Source organism: Carassius carassius, chromosome 31 (assembly GCF_963082965.1).
Source record: "Carassius carassius chromosome 31, fCarCar2.1, whole genome shotgun sequence".
NCBI classification, from domain to species: Eukaryota; Metazoa; Chordata; class Actinopteri; order Cypriniformes; family Cyprinidae; genus Carassius; species Carassius carassius.
In genome coordinates, this window is record NC_081785.1 from 30048724 (window position 1) to 30072752 (window position 24029).

The 24029-nt window shown below is 42.2% G+C and overlaps 1 protein-coding gene across 4 annotated transcripts in view; it reads right to left on the bottom strand.

Annotated features, from left to right (window-relative positions):
* meis2a (Meis homeobox 2a) overlaps positions 1-24029 on the bottom strand; it is a 60300-nt gene that overhangs the window by 10519 nt on the left and 25752 nt on the right. For all 4 annotated transcript variants that reach the window (XM_059519493.1, XM_059519495.1, XM_059519494.1 and 1 more), the window contains exon 9: positions 8432-8508. In XM_059519493.1, coding sequence (XP_059375476.1) covers positions 8432-8508 — 77 coding nt within the window. The remainder of the gene's footprint in view (positions 1-8431; positions 8509-24029) is intronic.

Below are 24029 nucleotides of genomic sequence, written 5' to 3' on the forward strand. Positions count from 1 at the left end.
AGCTCACAGACATTTGACGCTGCGTCCTTAAAGACATGATAGTCAGGGCTCAAATCAGAGCCCCGGGCGTCAACACACCTGTGTGAGGTGCCTCTCTCTCTCTCTCTCACCCTCAGCACATTTGCTCTGCACTCTTTTAAAGTTGTTTTTGATTATCACAGACGCTCGTCACCGTTCTGACCTAACACAAGGCTTTCTCTCTCTGGGGGGATGTTGGCACTTTGTTTCAGGGTCTCAGGAAAAGGTGCTTTCCCTGTTTTAATTTATTTGATACATTGTGTTTGAGTAGTTACTGCAGAATTTCAAAAAAAAAAAAAAACATCTTTACACTTTCACCCAATGCAACTTGCATTGGATTCAAGGTATGTATTTTATCCGTTCATGCAGTCCTTGGGAATCAAAGCCACAAGTATGATCTAGTGTTTAAGCTACAGGAATGCAGGAAGAAATCAGACTGTCCTACCGCAAATCTGTAACTACTATGAACACTGGACACATCTATAATGGTGTCCCATCTAATATGTAGAGTAATTTTTTTTTAAATATATATTTTTTAATGTATGCATTTGGCAGACACTTTTACCCAAAGCAATTTTCATTGCATTCAAGGTATACATTTACATTTTATAAATTCTTGGTTTCCTGGGAAATCGAACCCGTGGCCTTCATGTAACTAGCCCATTCTCTACTCTTTGAGCATCATATTGCACAGTGCAATAGTTCATTATCATTGCTACCACTAAACTAAATGTAATTATTAACTGAAGTAAACCTAAAATATTGTCATAGTGATTTGGATTATCTTTTGGAATATATAATTGCAAAATCTGTACTGTAAAAAATAAATAAATAAAAAATCTGGGTTTTTTTCTACTTTCAATTTTTCTACTTCAAGATGTAATTTTTAATTACCTGTGTTACCTCTTAGTAATTGTTTGTGAAATTTACTAGCAATTTCCAAACGAAAATTGTTTCAAAGTAAATCCTACACTATTTTTTTTTCAGTCTTAAAATACAATTTTCTACATTTTCTCAAAAGAAGCATCAATTATTTTTGTTTTCAAATAATTGTTTGAATGTAACAGTGATGAACAGGGACACAAAAATGACTTGATGGTTAGAAAATCAAGTGATGTTTTCTCTTCCACACGGACACACACACACACGTTGGAGGGTAACGCTGGTTAATGTGGAGTGTAAGTTACGCTGCAGGGCACCTGCGCCCGAGATCTGCCCGTCATCAGTGAAACCTCTCAATTAACCTCCTTTCACTTAGTGCCGCCTGCGAGGACTCTGTCATTACCCTCCACACCCCCATCACCCCATTCAGTCTCAGAACCAGCCCATTCTCTCAGACGCTCAAGGGACCCTCTCTGACGTCTCTCTCTCTCCTCCAGAGACACGTCTCTCGCTGTGTGGAAACTGATAATGAGAGACGAGAGCTCACTGGAGTGTCCACTGAGAGCCAGTCAAAGAGACGCTTAAAGGGGCCTGCGTTTATATATTTTTGACATGTCCCGAGTCGGTGTGAGGATGGTTTGGAGCGAGTCCAGTGTTTGTGTGTGCTGTTTTGCCATTATTTCTGCTGCTATTTCATCCAGAACATTTAGGCTCGCTGACGTGACACGCTTCAATAAACAAACCTGAAGTATTAATTTCTGATAGCGCTGCTGGCGTGGAGCTCACAGCATGGGCCATAAATAGATTTTTAGGAAAATTGATCTCAGGTAAGAGGACGGCATTAGAGGCTCGTGTTTGAGACTGGAAGAGTGAATGAGAGACGGGATCAGGTTTGGAGTCTCACAACGGTTAATGCCTCATTATTTTTATTAAATTTAAAAGTTCAAGGGCTTCCAGTGTTACTATAAAAAATAATTATTCAAATATTTCACTTTTAGGAAATATTTTTATCAGAATCTACAAGCTTGTGTCATCCTGACTTACAGCTTCATTTACGTTAAATCTGCAACACTGTTATTCATCCAGATCATCCAGACTCTATTTTGGTTGCAAAAAATGTTGCAACTTTATATAACATTTATTTATCTATTTATTTTTACGTTTTTCACAAATACAAAATGGTGCAAGATTCAGTGACAGCTTCATTTTTGCAAAATCTGCTACTCTGTTACCCATTAGTGCACTTGTTTACATGTTATTGTTTACTTGTTTTGAGGCTGCTTTGAAACCGTCTGTATTGTATATAGCACTATAAAAATAAAGATGAAAATGCGAGAAAATAACAAAATCACAGCTGAAAAAATCACAACCTGATATAACATAATAAATAAATGTTCCTATAGAAAATAATACGTTTACAACAAATAACAAAAACGGCAACACTGTTACCTATTAGAATCTAGATTTATTTATTTATATAAAATGTGTCTTTTATTTCAAGAAAATATCTATAACAGCTGTGTATGAACAGTTTTCATACATTTTCCAAATTTTGTTTGCAAAACATGCAACTGTATATGACATAAATAATAAATAATACGTGATCCTTGTTTTCTGACGGTTCAGCAGATGATTTTACTGGCCAGAAAAGAACAAAAGTTATTTTGAGTCTTTTTTGTGACGATCTGAGTAACGTACAGAATCCCACAAACCTGTTCAGTCCGAAACTGATAAACTCAAATCCTGATTATCAGTGCTTCTTCTCTCCAGAGCCTCCCTCTCTTTTTTTCCCTCTTAACTTCCTCTGAGCTCACGCTATGTTCATCTGCAGCGTCAGCAGAAAGACTCTCGCTCGCTCGCTCGCTCGCTCGCTCTCTCTCTCAGGCTTTATTTCACTAATGTGGGCTGTATTTCCCTCATCCTCGGCATGAGCAGCAGCAGATCTGGCTCTCTATAAATAACTGGAAAAAGCCAACTGATCCGTCTGAGAGTGAAACACAGGAAGCTGTCAGCCACACATCCTCCGCAGGACCAGCCGAGCCGAACACAACCAAAACAGTCTCGCTTCTCCTGTGCCTGTGCGACGAGAGACGGCTGTCCTGTGCTGGATTCCACACATGAAGTCCCACTATCAGAGCAGTGAGCACTAAAGCACAGCGGCAGCTCATAAACACAGCCTTGGCAGTACAGACTTTATATTTCAGCTTTAAGTGGGTTTCCCTTTTACAAGCCAGAGTCCAGAGACGGATGGGAAGGGTGAGTGCACATTTATTTTTCAGCGATATAAAAAGAGCACGGAGCTCAGCGCTACTCCTGTCCGTGACATCCCTCCTCGTTTGCGGCTTCTCATTAACAAACAATACTGCTGTGAAATTGCTTTAATGACAATGTAATAAAATTGTTATTCGGCTCACAGATGGCCCGAGGCGCAGCACGATCCTACAGCGCTGCATCAGACGGCGTGTGTCTCTCTGTGTGCCGTACCTGCAAACCATATAAATTAACCCACTCATTCACCCTCTGCTCTCAGATGATTTTCTTTCTTCAGTCTTTCTCTATTTGTTTCCCCCTCAAAACAAAATGTGCCATCCCAGAACATGAAAGCATTTTACCCGATTCACCCCAAAATGACATGAAGATATTCAGTTTCTGTTCAGATGAATTCTCTGAAAAAGCTAAAATTAATGCATAACACACACGCAGTAGCAATTATATATAAAGTGAGTTTATGCATAAATAAACTTACTTTATAAAATAAGTAAATTTTTTTTCATTAGTTATCATCAGTTAACTAGGCCTACATTAGTAAGCATTAACAATGAACAATACTTCTGCAGTATTTATTAATTTTAATGTTATGTTCTTTTTTAAATGAAAAGTTGTATCTGCTAACATTAGTTAATGCACTTATTAATGCACTAAAACAATGAAGATTTGTATAGTTATAAACTAACAGTAACAAAGGTTGATAAATGCTTTAAAAACACATTGCTGAAAGTTAAAGTGAACTAATGCTTGGTCCTTTTTTCCATTTTTCAAGCCATTTTGCTTCTCAAGTAAATGTGTATCGATTTAAGGATGTTAAGATATTTGTCCTTGAAAACGACAAAGATACGGAGAAAGAACATTTTTGCAGTGGACATTCAGAGCTACACTGCAATGGTTCATTAGGTTCGTCTCTCTTGCTCTAAGCGCAGTGTTTTCTGATTCCCTGTCTCTGTCCTGCAGTAGTTTTCCTCTCACAGCTGAATGGCAGGGAGCTGAGAGGGTTCCTGTGACGAGGATCCTTCTGATTTGGCCTAAATGTGCGGCATCCATTGGCCAGATGTAGACTAGTGTGCCAAAAGCAGATCAGCGCTCTGGCACTATGAGAGATATCAGATCAAATGAAGCTGGAGCGAGGGTTGAGGGTGGCACTTGGGAACCAACAACTGAGTCAATTCTGCTAATTAACTGCCAATTAGCAGTCCCTAAATGCAAGTGATGCTGACGATGTTCTCTGCCAGCAGCTCGTGTCGCCGCCCATCTCCACTCATCCTCTCACATGGTATATTTAGAAAGATCGGCCAGTGATGCCTCCCATGAGACTCCAAAAAAAGACTGGACGCTCTCATATAGGTCAAAGTTAAATGGATAACCAACAACTTCAGTCATGATTCTGCCAGTGTGTCACCGACAGAGAAGGACAGACAGACAGACAGACAGATAGACAGATACAGACAGACAGACAGATAGATACAGACAGACAGACAGACAGACAGATACAGACAGACAGATACAGACAGACAGACAGACAGACAGACAGATAGACATACAGATACAGACAGACAGATACAGACAGACAGATAGACAGACAGACAGACAGATACAGACAGACAGACAGACAGATAGACATACAGATACAGACAGACAGATACAGATAGACATACAGATACAGACAGACAGATACAGACAGACAGACAGACAGACAGACAGACAGACAGACAGACAGATACAGACAGACAGACAGATAGATAGACATACATATACAGACAGACAGATACAGACAGACAGATACAGACAGACAGACAGACAGATAGACAGACAGACAGATACAGACAGACAGCAGACAGATAGACAGACAGACAGACAGACAGACACAGACAGACAGATACAGACAGACAGACAGATGCAGACAGATAGACAGACAGACAGACAGACAGATACAGACAGACAGCAGACAGATAGACAGTTAGACAGATACAGACAGACAGACAGATACAGACAGACAGCAGACAGATAGACAGACAGATAGACAGACAGACAGATAGATACAGACAGACAGATACAGACAGATAGACAGACAGACAGATACAGACAGACAGACAGCAGACAGATAGACAGATACAGACAGACACACAGACAGACAGACAGATAGACAGACAGACAGACAGACAGACAGATACAGACAGACAGACAGCAGACAGATAGACAGTTAGACAGATACAGACAGACAGCAGACAGATAGACAGACAGACAGATACAGACAGATAGACAGACAGACAGATAGATACAGACAGATACAGACAGATAGACAGACAGACAGATACAGACAGACAGACAGATAGATACAGACAGACAGATACAGACAGATAGACAGACAGACAGATACAGACAGACAGACAGCAGACAGATAGACAGATACAGACAGACACACAGACAGACAGATAGACAGACAGACAGACAGATACAGACAGACAGCAGACAGATAGACAGTTAGACAGATACAGACAGACAGCAGACAGATAGACAGACAGACAGATACAGACAGATAGACAGACAGACAGATAGATACAGACAGACAGATACAGACAGATAGACAGACAGACAGATACAGACAGATAGACAGACAGACAGATACAGACAGACAGACAGACAGCAGACAGATAGACAGATACAGACAGACACACAGACAGACAGATAGACAGACAGACAGACAGACAGACAGACAGATACAGACAGACAGACAGACAGACAAACAGATACAGACAGACAGACAGACAAACAGATACAGACAGATAGACAGACAGACTGACAGTGTGTGCAAGTGCAGATCTGTATGTTTAAACTCAACGCCTCCAAACTTTCCCATGCTCTGAGGAGGAAAATCAAACATCTTCACAGGCCATTATTTTGAATTTCATAATAGCTGGTCAAGCTAAATGTAAGGGTTATAAAAAAAAAACATAAAGCTGATCTGTTTGTTCGTGACTCATTTGAGCTCGGGGAGGGAGAGTTATGAAACCCTTTCTCCAGTCGTCTCAGTATAAACAGACTAGGATTATTCATTTAAAGTCTAAAACAGAGCCACAGATTGGACACCAGCATAGATGGTGCGATCTGAGACAACTCAGCTTTATATGCTGAGACACAACAGATGAAACAACAACAGATGACCAATACAGAGAGAGAGAGAGAGAGAGAGAGAGAGAGAGAGAGAGAGAGAGAGAGAGATTGGGCCCCAGGTAAGGTCAAGTCCACACAATCCTGAAGATGTCAAAGGTCATTCATAAGTCACCTATGATATTACTGTAACCCTTTTGAAATACTGAAATGGTTTATACAGTAATTATTATATATCTCAGTTTTACGTGTAATAAATCATATTTAGTATGTATTTTTTTCATAGGTAATACTTAAAAAAAAATAATAATGAAATGATTCCAAGCCTATTTTAATTTAAAAAAAATTCCCCAGGGACATAAAAGTTTCTGAAGTTGAAGAAACACCCAGAAATTGCTACAAGAGCAACCGATAATGAGACAAGCCCATCTTTCTTTCACAATACTTTGTCAAGTCAAGTCACCTTTATTTGTAAAGCATATACTGTGTGTGTGTGTTTAGCAGAGGTGTGTGTGCTGTCAGCATGTGATCAGGCCTCATTAGGTAGAATAACACACACACACACACACACACAGCTGCACTTATAGAGTGGTGTGTAAAGCGTCTCTCTCTCTCTCTCTCTCTGAGGTCAAACAGGATTGCTGTGCAGTCTTAGATTTAATTACCCACTGCTACATAGTGGAACACCAACACCAGTGACCGTCACACACAGACACACACGCACACACACAGAGCAGAGATCAGATCCACGGCGCAGAGAGAGATGGACAGGTAGACAGGCTTGTCAGAGCAAGAGACACGCTGTCTATTGACACGTTACACAGAGCGCCCTTGTGCCTCCTCCAGGTCTGATTGTGCCCCCGAACAAAGACCTGATTCAGGACGTCCATGCAAATCTCGTCCTGCCCGTCTCTCTCCCCTCTGCTCTATATCAAAGCAGGATCCACACAATGACCATCACAGGAGGACTCCGGGGCCATTCTGGCCCATCAGCAGGAACGTCAGGAGGATCTGAGAGCTGAGCGAATGCTTCCACAAATACAGCCTAACCTCGGACAATCAGATAGATAGATAGATAGATAGATAGATAGATAGATAGATAGATAGACAGACTCAAGTCTTTCAGTATCTAGAGTCTAAAGCTGAGTGTTGATCTCGTCTCACTCACTCGTTCTCTCTCTGTGTATCTTAGGGGTTTTCTGGGTTATTTCAGCATTAATCAGCATGAAACAGGCAAAGCAGCTCAATTTTCTGCTGCTGTAGGTGTGTGACGGCATGAAAGCTCGGTAACCGCTGTAATTGAAATACCATCCACACTGCCGGGCGCGTGAAAGGCAGATAACGGCATTCCTGTGGCCAATTTAAGTACCTGGCCAGATCCGTCAGACAAATCACGCTCATTCTCTGGGTGTGTTGCTCATTGTGAGCCGGCACCAGAATGAGGTGTAGGGGGAAAATGAATCACAAAAGCAAAAAAATCAATTGACCCTGGGGTGGTGCGCGGGCCTGCGGGCCGATAAAGCCGAGAGCCGTGCCTGTACCCAACAGATAGAGCGCAGCGTAAATGAGTCCGCTTTGATAAATACATTAAGGGAAGCCATGAATAAAAGGCAGGGACTTCTCATTTGTAAATAGCAGCTCCACTACACAGAATTAAACTGATAAAATAGCGCTCTGTATAATTAAGTTTGTGTAAGGCCAGAAAATCCGTGCAAATACCTTCCTGGTGTTTTGAAAAGAAGCTGTCAGCTTAATTAATCTGAACATCGGCCGCAAATGTAGCGAAGGAAATTAAGCCTGCGATAAAAAAAGAGCCCAGCCGAGTATTTTGATAAATAATTCCTGTATCATTTCTTTGGCTCTGTGATCATTTTATTTAATCCACCACCTCCAGTTATGAGCTAAGCCAACTACAAAGACGCTGGCGGCCAGAGCGCCGCGGCTCTAATCCGGCGGGGAGCAGATCGGGGACGGGGAGGTGTTTTCTCTTGGGGAGGTGTGCCACTGTCCTCTTCCTCTTAATGCATCAAAGGGACACGAACGTGGGTCGAACAATGCACTCGCATGCTGCGCCATGTTGAGTCCATGCACAAATGATTCCCAATGGTCAACTCTGCTGGCAATAGAGAGGAACTGTGACTTGACTCACCAGTTGTTTACTTGTAAGATGGTGAGGCCTGTGTCTTGAGCGAGCTGCTTTTTCTGTTCTTCTGAAGGATACGGGTGCTGCAAGAGAACACAAGAGAACATGCTCCATCAGGATCATGGGAAAGTGCACTGTCCCTCATCTACATACAGTAAACATTATGCAAATGACTCACAGTCAAACAACTAGTAGCAACAATGACTAGCTGTGCAAACCCTGGAAATGGTGGTGTGGGCAAACTGGCCACGATGCTCTGCCGCTCTTTATTACACATCACTCTGTTTGTTGTTAGGATGACCAAAAGATGAAAAATTACATTTTAGGCTTGTCTACCTCATCAGTATCACAATAACTGAGATCAATAACTCAATAATATCAAAGAAGACAAGACTGTTCTGTTAGAAGATGAACATGAACTCCAACTCAACTGCCAACTGCCATTCAGTTTTAACCGTCGTTAAACATTTCATATTTCATCATAACTGTTTAACAAAAGACATGCCATAAAAAAACAACTTTTTTTTTTTCAATTATGCTATTTTAAATAAAATTATATATTATATATATAAAGTTTTTTTTTTTTTTACATTTCTTCAATTAATTCATGAATGTGATGAGACTAGACACAATGAATGGCAAAGATATTAGGCGTATGATTAAGAGTGAATGTGTGTGCATTTAAAAAAAATGATACTAGACCTTTTTTGGTAACACTAACAACCTGCAAATAATGCTGAAAGAAAATTCTGTAATGACTGATATCTGACTTGTAGTGTCAAAGTTACTTATTAGACTCAACAGATTGTCTGAAGTGTAATTTCACTTTAAATCCTTTAATAAAAAAAATGGTTGAAAATAAATTAAATACCCAATTAATATGGTTATTTAGAGCAAAAATGGTTCTCTTCCCCCAATGTTGAAGTCATGGCGCTGGCGATGAAGGGAAGTGCTCTATATATGCAGTGGTTGTGAATCCAGCAATGCACGTTTCAGGTGTTCTGCTGATCTTTAGTTGAGAGATCAAGCTGACGGCTTGAATCCACTGTGCTAAATTAGGCAGATGTGATGAGTGCAGTGCAGGGATGAGCCGGTCTGACGGCAGTGTGTCCACACAGCTTGCATTTGTTGCATCTTTTGCAATATGTCTGCAGAAAAGGCAAGTGTCTCTGCCTAGTTACAATGTTAAAGTGCTGCTGCTTCTGCTGCTTGTGTGATGCAAACAACAATATGATTTGAGATCAGCCAGGTGATGGATGCAGATGAATTCGGCATTGGACCAAATTAACAGAAGCATGTGTAAAAACAGTCACACAAAATCCTGCATGCTAAACACAGATCCGTACATTCTCCAGTCAGATTAAACGCATCGCTCGGAGCGGAAAGACGGAAAACATCCTCCTTTCCTCGACGGTTAGAGAAATTACTTCAGTCGCTGCTGAATGCAGGCCAAGCGCTAAAGCAAGATGTTTCTGCAAAGGTCTCTTATTGCCAGGAGTCGCACCTGCAAACACAATCCCCGCGCGGGATGCAATGATACAATTTGTGTCACTGTTGATCTGCCAAATGTGACATGATAGAAATGGCAGGATTGAATTTGTGCCGAGCGTGTCTCGAGCAAGACAAACAATAGTGATCCGCACTGACAGATGTCTTTAAGAGGCAGATTAAGAAGCAAACAAACCTCATTCTCAAACACACACACACACACACACACACACACACAAGGATAACCAGGCTGTCTGCAGTAGGTGTAGGTGGCACATCTCTCTTCTAGTAGGTCAATCTTACAAATTGTATAAAAGTCACCAGGAACAAAACCACAAAATAAGCTCGACTGACATGCAGCTGAATTTTGACCCTGAGTGCTTATGTTGAGAAACAAATGGCCGAGGTTTAATTAAAGAGCGGGAGGAGGGAACTTTTCAGGAATGTGTCCAGTTAATCAGAAAACAATTGTAAGACTGAACAAGAGACGCATGAATCAGATTTCTACTTGTGCACACTAGAGCTTTTAATATGCTAAAATCATTAACAAAGAAATATGATAATGGGCACATAGAAATACATTTTTTGATTGCTAAGTGCTGACATATGCTTGGCAAGACAAGGTCTGTTTTTCTGTGTACACAGACAGCAGCAGATTCTCTCTGACTGGAGTCCTGCACTGAACACACACTAAATTCAGTCTTACATTGTGAATGCATCCCGATGCAGGTCATCATGTGCTATCAGCCAAGCTAAATCATCTGGTATATATATATATATATATATACATACAATGATTTCAACAAACCAGAGACATATTTCACACAGTGAGATGACATTATATCTTTTCGCTCCCGCCAGGAAATAAACAGAAAGTGCTTAAAACCCTTCAGACCCAGCTTAAGATATCCTGACCACAGACACACAATATACAACAGATCCGGTTTCATTGAGCTCTGCTCCACAAATCACTGTAAATACAACAATGGTATGTGATTTCCCATGCACATATCAGGATTTATCAAAAGTAAACTTGGTGGTGGGAGGTGTGTTAAACTTGGTGCTATAACACAGTTGGAAATGTGCACATGGATTATGCAGGTCATGCACAGAGAAATTATGTAGGTTATGCATAAGATGAAACCTATGCAAATTATTGCACGTGAGGCCCCTGATCCTTTCCAATTCAACTGCACCTCTGTCTCTCTCAGTATATTTCTACAGACTTTGTTGAGCAGCCAATTTTCGCATTCTGTAATTACAGCTGTGCAACCAGAGCAACACATCGCAGGTCGAGTCTAGCACTGTAAAATAAAGCATCAAATGACAAAACAAGTGAAACCTGAAAAGAGAACTACCTTGATATGAATTATTAATTTTGTCCAGTGGTGTGCATGACACGCTAACAGCATGATGAAGAATAAACTTAGCATGAGAGATCAGAGAAAGATTCAAAGTGTTTCTGTCGCTTTAAACTCAATCAATAGAGTGAATTACTAAGAGCTGGAGCAATATCCTGAGAAACGGACAGACCACAGAATGTGAAGAGGTGCAGTCTATAAATTATTAGACAGAAAAATGAGCAGCGTGTTTTATTGCAGATGCCAGCGCTAGCCTGCGATCGAATCAACTGTTAATTACGCTACAGCCTGTTAATGGCACCGGCTTTTTGCTGCTCGCGCCATTCTGAGCGCACACACACGGTCAAGGAAGGAGTCCTCTGGGATGTGTCAGTACATCATACAGTCCACAGCAAGTGCATGTGGGCCGATTTTATTTCCCAGAGTGCATGTGTGTGCATGTGTGTTTGCACTCTATTGGCTAAATTACAGGGTGTGATGTGCTCTTCACCGCAACTCAATGTAACATCGAGCCTGAACCCCCAGTGCCCCCAAACACACATCAACCCCCCTTCTCACACACACACACTCCCCAGCGGAGTGGCTGACCGTGTGCTTGATGAATGACTTCATCAGTACGAGGCCAGACTGCAATGAATTAAAGAGTCCTGCAGCCTAATGAAACCCAGCACATCCACCGACTGAACTACTGAACACTGCAGACTGATTCACATGCTATAGGCCAGATAAGAATTTGTGCACAGGAGTGGTGTGTTGAAAACAGTAGTCTGAATGTGTATCAGTGCATGCTTTTTAGGCTATTGCAACCCACAATCCACTGTGCAGCGGATCGTTTACTGTTGACTTTACATTGCAGAAAAACAGCATGCAACGGTTTTAAATGTATAAACCTACACATGCTAGATGCTAACATGCTAGCACAAACGGCACGTGGCAGGCACCACTGTACTGTCTTTCGATACATTTTTTTTTTGTTTTAGAGGTTTGAGGAACTTAAATTAATTAAATTAATTCTCAATACTTCATTGTATCTTACCAACAATTTCTATTATTCCCCTACTACTCCATCATCGGCAAAGCGTTCGAGTTTCCCCGTGATGTGCAGCTCCAATTGACTGTTTCTGTATGTTTAATCAAACTGAGCACAGCAAGATAACACAGAATCCTAATAAAATCAATCATAGTTTAGAATGACATTTTAATAGCTGCTACACAGAAATCAGATGCAGATGCAGAAAGATTGGCACATTTTTAGAGATGCAGTTAATAATGCATATACATATGTGTGTTTCTAAAAAAATTGTATTACAACCAAATGAAGGCTGCAGGTTTATTTTGATGAGACTAATTTAAATATATATATTTAAGGCAAATTCATTAATAATTGTAAAATGGTGTTTTTGGTTTATTTGTAATAAGATGGAAAAAAACATATAACTTTAGAAAGCTAACTTTGATTTTGATAGGACTCATTAAGTGTGTCAGCAGTGCAATGTTTGATTTATGCTCAGCAGAACAGAAGCTAAAAGACTGTTTTGTTTAAAAGATGGACAAAAGGAGCTTGCTTCTATGTACTCTAGCTTGTGTCTAAGGTTAAATGTGTGAGTTTGGGTAACATTTTGTGTGCGTTTGATTTTCTTCAGCACTACGCTGCATCCAGACAACAAGGAGGAAGCCGGCAAGAATGCATCTCGACTCGTTCACACGCGAACACATGCACACACAACAGAGTTTCAGTTTCAGTTTTATGAAATGCACCATCGCAAATATACCCCGCAATGCTCGATTGATGCATGCATGCCAGCACTCATTGTGTTTGTCTGCACACGTGCACACGTATGAACAAACGCATCTTCGTGCAGCTCTGGGATCAAATTCAGTCGTGACTGCCATGCTGTTTTTTTTAAACAGTTTCAATTTATGTGGCTTCAAAGGGGCACCTGGAGCCCAGCACGCCATGAAAAGCTATTGAGGAGAGCAGCTAGACTCCCTATCTTCATGTCTCTCTCTCTCTCTCTCTCTCTCTCTCTCTCTCCCATTCTTTCTCTCTCTGTGCCCCCACAACAATTGCTGGCTGGGCTGGGCTGGGCTTGGAGCCGCTGGACTGCTGCCAGCCCCCCTGTTTGCTCTACACCAATAATTTATGTTCACTGAAGATGGTGCAAGGTTCTAGAGCGACTCTAGCTATCAATTTGCCTGCCAAGCAAACTGTTGCCCCGCAAAAAAACATGGATTGGCAAGGCCAGGCAGAGGGGGATGCTGGGAGGGGTGTGAGGAGGAGGTGGGCACCCCACGTGAGGTTGGCCTGGAACGCAGTTGCTGAGGGTAAACAAGCATTAGTGCTAAAAATCAATCACTCCCATTCTCAAGGCCGTCAGAGAGAGCCGAGCAAGGGAACAAACACACACCCACTGCAGTGAAAGATACACACACAGTCTAATACACACAAAACAAAATGCACACAGAGAGATACAAACAATTAGAGAAAGTTCTGCTCTTTAGTGGCTGTTTATATCTTTAACTGCTCCAGCAACTGACATGTGCTCTCTCAGTTATAATGCTTGCATTGTGCTTGTGAAGAACATTAGACAAAATTACAACAGCTAAATGGAGCTAACAGCATTGAATGTAGGTCCTGTGCCTCTTAAGATGAAACTCTGGCACAAATGGATATGTGCTGAAGTTCACTACTTGGTGTTTGGGGATCATTCAAATCACTAACCCTGACTAAAGCCCCTTTCACATTGTTGGTCCCGGAAAACTGCCAGAACATTTCCGGATTGCCTTCTGTGTGAACGCAAAAATCAGTTTGCTCCTCACTATCCGCGCTGAAGGTAAGATCGTTCGCCAGTTTAAGTGTAAGTTAACCTGCCTAGCGTTTTCGACTCATAAATTACACATCACATCCTGATGTCGCGTGTCATTACGGGGCCATTACGGGTTGTGTGTGAACGTATTCTGGGAAATCACTAGCCGCGTGAATGAACCAGAATGATCCGGGAACAATCACTGGGACACATTACCCGTGTATTATCCAGAATCTCAGTGAGAAAGGGGCTTAGGTGTTGCATTAATAGTGATGCCTGCAAACCCCTAATAAAAGTGAGTGTGAAAGGTGCAAAGCAGTGGGGGTTTGTGTAGACCTTGTGACTTGGACACACAGACACACAAAAAAAAACTTTTCTATGTGTGTGTGTCTGGATGTGGCGCACAGCCATAGTGATGAGGCTAGTTAATCATCAGATCAGGTTCATGGCTTCTCTTACAGACGCGGCCAGCCGGCTCTTTCAAGGGGAGGAACCTGATCGCCATGTCCTTGTGTAGGGAAAGGGGAACAGAAGATAGACTGAATCTCTTCTCATCCTCTTTACCCTCTGGCTTTAGGGTGTACATTTGAAAAAGTCTCAACACAACAGTCCTAGAATCCCTCTTTCCACGTGATCAGGCAAACCTTTCTGGGGCAAGAGTTTAGCTTCATTTTTACAGCAGTTTACATCATCAACTGGCTAATTTTTACTGCATGCGAATGCAAGAATATTCCCTGTGATGCCTTAACAGCAGTTTTAATTTCAGACTGGAAGTAGTGGAAGAGAAAGATTCTTAAGTCACGTGACCACTCATGCTCAGAGGCAAATTGGCAAATCAAGTAGATAAACATGACTTGAGTTCACACTGTAAAATAAAAGCCTGTGAAATGAAGCAAACAACCTGCTGGCCTTAGAACAGATTCACAACTAAAAAAAAAAGTATCTGGCCTAACAAGAATTTTCTCTTGTCCCTGGCTTTACTGGTCTGTAATGACTTGATTAGTCTAGATGGCACCCATGAGCAACAGAGCCGATACCTCACGGGTCAAATTCATTAGGCAAGTGGGCTACTACCTATGGCTCACTGCTGTCCAGACCCCACCTTCCCACAGGGCAAGACTTACTTATGCTATTCTTTAATATATTTTGCCTGCATGAGAGAGAGAAAAGGATGTTTATTGTTCGTGGTGTACATGGACTGGGCTGGAGAATAGAAATGTTGTCCAAAAGGCCACTGGGCAGCCAATGAACAAAAGGGTCATTCTCCTTGCAGGCAACAAAGCAGTTCAGCAACCCCTCAATATGCCAGCCAAACCCTTTTAGTGCGAGCAGGTCTTGGCAGCACGTAGTATTGTAATGCTCCTTTTGTGCTGGCATTTGAGACTGAAGGAAAGGCAATAGTACAGGCTAATCTAATATATACATAACACATTTAATTTAGCTTAGCAAGCTTTTAAAAGCAGTTAGCCTATTTCTTCTTAATGACGAGAAGGGTTGTTTACTCATGGTGTCTCTGTGGCTTGGTCTGGGAGCAGCAATGAATGGCATTCAAGCATCTTTTACCAGAGTTGCAAAAAAAAAATAAAAAAATCCAGAGCTCTAAATGTCATGTTTCATTTGTTACATTAGAAAATTCAAGTTGTCAAATCTGCTTTAGAGTCAAAACTCACAGTAGAGGAAACCTCAATGTTTAGCCATTAGCTTGGAATGTGGAGCAACCAAGCAGCCGGCAAACAGCTGCAGGGGCAATTTCCTGTAGGTTAATGATGCTAAAAATGTAGAAGTCAAGCATGGCGCCCATTTCGCTGGCTCTCCAAGAGGACTAAACAAAGTATCAGGATAGAGAGGCCGTCACAGAGGGTTTCTGTAAACTCAGCCTCACTAAAATGATCAAGCCAACCGAAGCAGGACAGAATAATCAGAAAGATCTCTCATGGTCATGATCGCAAAATCCTTACGAGACAGCTGACAGAGCCAAAGCAGACTTCAAATCATACCTGTTGTACTTAATGCTTTCGTCATTTATGACCTTTCAGAAATACTTTTCCTTACACAGGGCTTTGTTGCCGTTGAAAGAAAATCAAGACCTCCCGTCAGCGCTGCACACTAAGTCAGAAGATTGCTATGAGCCCTGGGGACTCTCCACTCTTGATGTTTTAGTGTAAGGGATGTATGAAGAGTTTTAATGGCTCTAAGAGCAGGAGAGCTAAGGAACAGAGCAAAGGGCCTCTTTTAGGTACATTCCAGCTGCCTGTGCTCTCCCCATAGTGCTCCTCTGCTCAATCCTGCCCTGAAGCCTTCTGACCTCTGACCTGACTGACCGGCTTGGCTGTAGGCTTCTCGTTTGTTACTGACTTTATCCACTGACAAAGCAAGCAGGAAACTGGCAGCTACCCAACAATCCCATGAGAGGATGACCAATAGCTTGCTCAGCTTACCATTTATTAGTGGATGAGGGTCAACAGGCAGCACAAATAAGAAAGGTAGCCTGCTTTCTTGCTTTTTAGCTAACAGTTTCCTACCTAATGAAACTTCATAGGCTGAAGGAACATTTGCATAGGCTGAAGGAACATTTGAAACCTTGAATATCAAAGCAGATTAACAACTCTTATTTATTCATTCACTTTATTTATAGAGCACTTTTAAACTACACCTGCAGACCAAAGTGTTGTACAATCAAAAAACACTACTAGTCCAGCCTCTCAAAGGCTAAAGACAAGAAGTAATTTTTGATTTCAACTTTAAAAGCATTTAAAGATAAGACCTCTCTAAGTTCCTGAGGACGACTATTCCAGACCCTTGGCCCCACAACAGCTAAGGCCTAAAAACCTTTTAACTTTAAATGAGTACGAAGGACAGTAAGCAATAACTTATTATTGGATCTTAGAGACCTAGGTGCTTGAGGAACAGCAATGAGCTCAGACACGTAAGCAGGGGCCATCCCATGCACTGCTTTAAAAACATACAAAAGAGTTTTATATTTTATCCAGTAGTTTGAGTTTGTCTTATGGTAGTTGTGTAATAACCACAATGGGCTGTTCAAACCCCAAAAGGAATTATTCATGGCAGGTTAGAGATTCCCTATCACTGTGCCTTTGAGCAACTTGACTCCACATTGCTCTGGGTGGACTGTCCCTGTAGTAGATGTACTGTAGGTCCACTAAAACAGCAAATAAAAAAGTTCTGTCTCTGTCTTTCTTCTTTCTGCACTTTACATGGTGCATACTGAGGCATCAAAGGGAGCTACAGTAATCCAAACACCGTCGTTACTCTGAGAGTTTACGTGCTGCCCTAGAGGGAGAGATAAAAAGGGATTGTCAGGATCCACTTACAGCTTTTTGGACTGATCCAGGCCACAAGCAAGAACTGTGAGCTGAAACGCAGCAGAGTGCTGCTGGTGCACAGGACTCCATCAGGACGGAAGAGCAAGGGGAGGTCATTAACCTCTGCAACTAAAATGCACTCAGATGGCTCCCTGCTCTGGAGGCTGATGACAAGTGTCTGTGTTCATTTCAACAACTTGTTGAGCTGTCTCAACCCCCACCACCTGCCCCCACCTCTGAAACCAACACCAGCCATCCCCATCTCAGGAATGTAACCCAAGACTCACTCCTCTCCAATCACTTTGCAGAGAAGCCTGCTTGAGGTGTAAGACAGCTCTAGTTGTGTTCTTTCCATTATGTATATTCTCTCTTAAGTCTTCCTTTTTTCCCTTTCTTGATCCCTTGCCTTAACGCTGCACTATAATTCTTGATCCAATGCAGAGATCAGCACAGTACAGTCAACTTTGACTGACGGGAATCGAGCGGCGTGCCTTTTAAATGGTAAAAGTGCTTAAGTAATGGCTATGCCATTGAGGGTTGGGCTCTGTAGAGGAAGATCCAGTGCAGAGGTCATTACCACATACTAAAACCAAATGAAGCCAAGAGCATTCAAAATAAAGCACTGCAGGGCAGGAAAAACTGTTTTCTATCATTGTTTTCTTTCAATGTGGTTCCTCACCTTTAACTCCAGAGTTTAGACTCTCGGGAAGGTCTGGGCCATAAGGCTGTCTGCTGATTCACGCAATGTCTCAGGAAGTTATTTTCCTAAAAGAAACCACCCCCACCCCCAACGGTTTCAGGAGGGCTATGAAAGAGAAGAACAGAATGCAGATGCACAGGGCTGGCTGAGGCATTCTTTGTTTTGTTTTATTTGTTAGTTTTTTTTGTTTTTTTGCAAATAGAAGGCATACCATGGACTGCCATTTGTCCAAAGACCTATAACAAACTATTGAACTGGCTTTTGAACTGGCTTTTTAGTTCACCCTTTCATGTTCTTCCACATTTTGATTACTGTCATTGGTTACGAAATTCAATGCAGCAATTGAGGTCTCATTGTAAAGTTAGGAAAACACAACAAAATTGTTAACATCTGCAGAGTTCCCTCCATGTGTCAGGGCCTTGTCTTTGCTTAAGCAAATTTTTCTAGTCGCCACAGCTTGTTTCAAAGGTATATTCCACATTTGTTTACTTAATTCTACTCAAACCATGCCTTAAAGTGATTCCTTGCTGTTAGAGTCCAGATAACGTAAAATGATGCGTGAAGCCTTGCCTTCCTTTCCTCCATAGGCTTCATTACTTTTTAATATGTGTGCAGGAAGAGGAGAAAATGGCGTGGAGATAATCAATAGTACAGAGGCAGTAGCCCATTAATCTCCCTGCGGATTCCGTTCTAATATGCACACTTGCTTGGGCAAACATGGGCTCTGCTGTTGTTCACATGTCTGCCTGGATGGGCTGCTTAATGAAACAGCCTGCCTTTGCTTCCTTTTGGGTAAATTTTGCTGAATGAAAAATTGACTGTCTGATGTTTGCCATGCCAAGGAGCTTTAATGTTTTATTGAATTCAGGTGGGAGTTGTACCTTCCCCATGCAAGTGAGACAAACAATGAGAGCAGAAGGCAGGAAATGGTGTAAGCACAAGAGCAGGTCCCTATGGAGATTTTATCAAAGATTCCTAATACAAACATCAGCACAGCTGACCAGGAGAGGCACACGAAAGCCCAACAAAAAGAGAGGTGACCTGCAGCACTGAACCGGGACAGAGGAAGAAGATAAACATGGCACAGAGAAAGAAAGAGAGCCTCTTGTGTGGAGGTGTAGATATAGAGGAGGATGTATACAATGACCACCAGTTGGGCGGCACTGAAACCAGAGCTAGCTGCTGGACTCATGAGCTTTCCGCTCAATGCGCAAAGAGCCACCTGTGGACAGAATTAGCCACTGTGACTGTCTCCAAAGGTAACTGAAATACACCTGCTGGGACATGCTCATTACTGCTCTTACATCACGTGGATGTGTCCTCAAATGGAAGGAAGAGGGAGGAGGAGAGAGAAACAGAGCAAAGTAATATGGAGGAGAAGGTGGGCGGCCTGGCAGCCATTGACATAGGGACAAATAGCAGTGATTGTACGACATAAGCCAGGGTGAGGTTTGATACATTTTCTATGTCAGAGGGTTGCTGGTGGGTGAAGGCAGACAAAAAGCATGGCTAAGAGGATTGCGAGGCAGGGATAGTGCATGCCGCAGCCCCAAGGTGGCACAGATTTTTGCCTGTATGGAAATGTATGATTCACCCCTACCCACCCCCCACCTACCCAGCAGTGAGCACCACTGCCGTGAACCCGCTATACTTCATTTGCTGGCGATTATGCGGGTTGCTGGCCCTCTAAGCCTCTTTGAACTTGTAATTGCCGCTGGTTTTAAATAATGAACATTCAGAAGATTCAGAAGAGTGTGTGTAATTGCAGGTTTTCCCTGCTTTTCTTCTGCACCCCAGTTGAAGAGGGAGAGGAGGAGGAGAAAGGAGGAGGAGGTTCTGCTTGCTGAAATCCGTAATGTCTCGCCAAGTCTCTTTATCTAAATCGCTGTAGATTTGAGCAGGGATTGCCGTGCCCCAGGGACATTAAAAACTACTCCGATCCTATCAATATTCACATGCTTTCTCATCTTGATCCAAAGCGCTCCAGTTTGATTAGGATATCTGTCTTTCTTTTATTTATCTCAGCCTTCTTTCTTTGGCATTTTGTGGATATTTTTGATACTGCTCACCAGTTTAAGTCATCATGAAAAACTATCTTATTAACTTGAACTGAACAGTGAGGATCAGATATGGGCACCACAGTGTGGCGGCCCAGGCGATGGAAGGCCTCAGTTTGCCAACGTCTTGGGAGGCTGAACAGAAACCACAGCAAATTGGTGCATTTTGTTTGTTGCCTTTGATGCACCATTCAAGATATGAAATGATATTTTGCAGCCACACCACTCGGTCGTCATTAGGAAATAGAAAGGAGGTGCAGACAGTTCTCAGAGGGAGGCCCATGAGGAGAAGTGCTGGAAAAACAAAACAGAATAAAAACAGCAGCAGAGAATGGGCGGGAAGATCACAGAGCAGAAACAGAGCTCTGGGATTCAGAGGAGCGCCAATCGCCTGACAAACTAAACAGAGAAACACAGTCTGGTTTTGATTTTTGCTCAACACATGACCATACTTAGTTTTACATAGTTTTCTAATTCTACATCTGAGTTGTTTCTTCGACCGCTCCCCTAGTTCACCCTCAGACATACTCAACATAAGTAGGTAAATGCATACATTGATTTCATACAAACACAATTTATTATTTATAGCTTTTCCGGAAAGGTGCTACAGCAGCTTCTACTATCACGGGTTTCCTCTTTTACGTCAACAACTAATGGTGGAGGAGCAACAGTTTGAAGAGAATTAGGCTGAGCAAGTTAGTTAAACTTTCCATGAATTTATAACAGCTTGACCATATGATTGCAATCTTCTGGATATGCATTGGCACCTTGGCTTGTGTACTTGTCTGTGTGGAGGTCAGTTTGATCTGTCCAGTGAGATCTAGAGTTACTAAACTGAAGTTCTTGTTCTCCTCACTGTTTATGAGTATCTTCAGGTCAGAGTAGATGCATTCCCCTCACACACACACACTTGCATAGAACAGCGTGTTCCAGCGTGTTCAAGCCGTCTTTATTAATACTGACTCAGTCTAAGTATGTAGGAACATTCCTAGTGTCAGCAAGGTCATCCCTCAACTGAAATATTCTGCTCTGTCTCTGAGGTTCAGAGAGACTCCTTTATCTCTAAAGAGCATCGGAACATGATAAACATGCCATAACTTACACATCATACAGGATGATGCTCAAAGACAAGATCAAGATAAAGGAACAACAACTGCCTTCAGGTTAAAAATGTTATTACAAACTGCCATATTTAAGCATAAGTCAGCTGCAACAGTTTAAAACATGGACACAGTGACCTGGAAGTAAATCTCATTAAAGGAAGTGCCTAAAATCAAAGAATAATCAAATGTACTTTTTTTTGTTGTTGTTGCTATTGCTGCCTAAATGGCACCTTTGAATGCTGAAGCATGTTAGTGTATGCTGCAGATCTACATTAATTTAATTCCACAACCTGCAAGAACGAAAGAGTCACTCGATGTGGACATCTGAACTTTCATCCTCTCTGATTCAGAGGTTTTGACAAACATGCACTTACAGCAGTGTGCCGTTTACAGTGACATAATTGATTTCTAGATTTACAACTCAGTTTGACAAGAAGGAATCAACGGAACAAATGGTAGACAGCAGTCAGACTCCGTCCTTTCTGCAGGGTCACTATCCAGTACACAGCTTCACCAAAACTCTGTTGTATTCTCAGCATTGCCACAAGGGGTGTGAAAGCACACATTCGAGTAAAATGCCTTCTTCTGTGGCCAGCTTTCACTTTCAGATATGGTATGAATATCTCTAATAAGCACTGTTAATGTTAGCAAACTTGTTTTAATGTTAATAGTTAGTTACTTGATCAGTAACACATCAGTGTTAACGATTCACTGAACAGAACTGTTATAGGCTATATAGGCTGCACTGGTGACAGAGGGCAAACAAGCCCATGATAGATTAGTGTTGCCCCACTGCAGCCCCCCGGAGCATCACAAAACAACCTTGCTGGGCCTTAAATGAAACTGCTGCTTTAAGAATGCCCCGCATTACAGCACACAGTGAGGGAGGAATTCTCTCCTGAGAAAACCCAGAGATTACATGCGGTGAGGGTGAAGAGAACCTACAGTACAGACCACATTTCATGTTTGTGTGTGTGTGTGTGTGTGTGTGTGTGAGTGTGTGTGTGAGTGTGTGAGTGTGTGTGTGTGTGTGTGTGTGTGTGTGTGTGTGTGTGTGTGTGTGAGTGTGTGAGTGTGTGTGTGTGTGTGTGTGTGTTTGTGTGTGTGTGTGTGTGTGTGTGTGTGAGTGTGTGTGTGAGTGTGTGTGTGTGTGTGTGTGTGTGTGTGTGTGTGTGTGTGTGTGTGAGTGTGTGTGTGTGTGTGTGTGTGTGTGTGTGTGTGTGTGTGTGTGTGTGTGTGTGTGAGAGAGAGAGGTGGTGGTGGGGAATTTGAGTATCTTTAAATGTGCATTTTGTGTTTGTGTATGCCCATTGTTTGAAACTGTTGTCAGATGTTCTGCAGTGGAAATGAACACTGACATGAATCAGACATGCAAACAGCTGCAGTCAGAGCGGATCAGCCCAAATGTTTAGTCTAAGATGAGCCTCAAGAACGGGTCTGTTTGTTTTACTGTGTGACTCTACAGGCTGATCACTGGCTGATCCTGCTTATTTGCTTACACAAGTATCTGATGAGGATTTTAACTCGTGAATCAAAGGCGGCAGATGAGAAATTAACTTGTGACACTAGCTGCTATTTCTCTGTTTAAGGATGTTTCCATCAGCTGCCTGTATTTCACTGATTCACTAAAGTCAACAAGACAGCTGTCATTATTAAATGATTTAAAAGTGTTATTCTGTAGAAAACATCACGTAATAACTTTCTCCAGCACTGAAATTACTCTACAGCTGACATAAAAGTTGGGTCATTTATTTATGTATTTTTGTTATTGGGTAAATATTACATTATAGCTAATATCACAGCTCACTTTTCATGACCCGATCAAATCCAGGAAGATAAAAAGGATATAGATTGGGTGGATTTATGGATTAGCCCTGCTCTAAATTATTTTCCAATAAATATTCCGCTTTCCCCAGACAGCCCTACCCAAAACTCATGCCACTGGTTGAGTCGCCTTTCAGGCCGTCCTCCTTAAACGACCCTATTTATTTTCACAGCTTTTTGAAGGTTTACCGAAGTGAAAGGACAGCATAATCCTGAAGTGCTATCTTTGTTTCTGAGTGCTTCCTGTTTTCATTGCAAGCTGACCCTTATCTTAGCAGGAGACACGCTGAGGGCGCCAACCGACTAATTGAGAGGATTCAAAGTTTGTCTCCATTAATCTGTAGTGTGACCCTGCAGTGGTGTCAGTACAAACTATACTTCACCGCTGCTCTGCATCTCTCTCTGTGAGCCGTGGAGAAGGTCTCTCTCTTTCTTGTTCATTAAATATGAAGCCTAATAGAGCAATACACCCCACAGTGGAGTTTATCTTTCCGATAACATAAGCTCTGTGCCGTATGGGAAAGCTTACAGCAGCCAGCTGGGATTTCCTCCCACTAATGGCACTGGAAGAGATCCAGAGAGCTCCAGGAGAAAGAGCAATCTAGTGGTTCGACTGCAGCACATTCTGACCCAAACTCTCGAATTCTGTAGAAGCTCTTCAGTCAGGTGCTGAATGTGCCACATGCATCTCCTGTGGGTTCATCCTCTGTGGAATTGGCCGTTGGCTCAGAGAGACTTCATCCATATAAGGGTGGACTCAGAGCATCAGAGAGGGAGAGTGTTGCTTGGAAAAGGAGGCCATCGATTTCAGCCCACAATTGTAACTGTTAGCCGGTGCATTTTTTTGTGAGCATGGGGGATGGAAATGGGGGGAGGGAAGGGGTTACGTCCTTTTGAGCCCCTCAGAATAAGTGACAATGGCTCAATGTTGAGAACATATG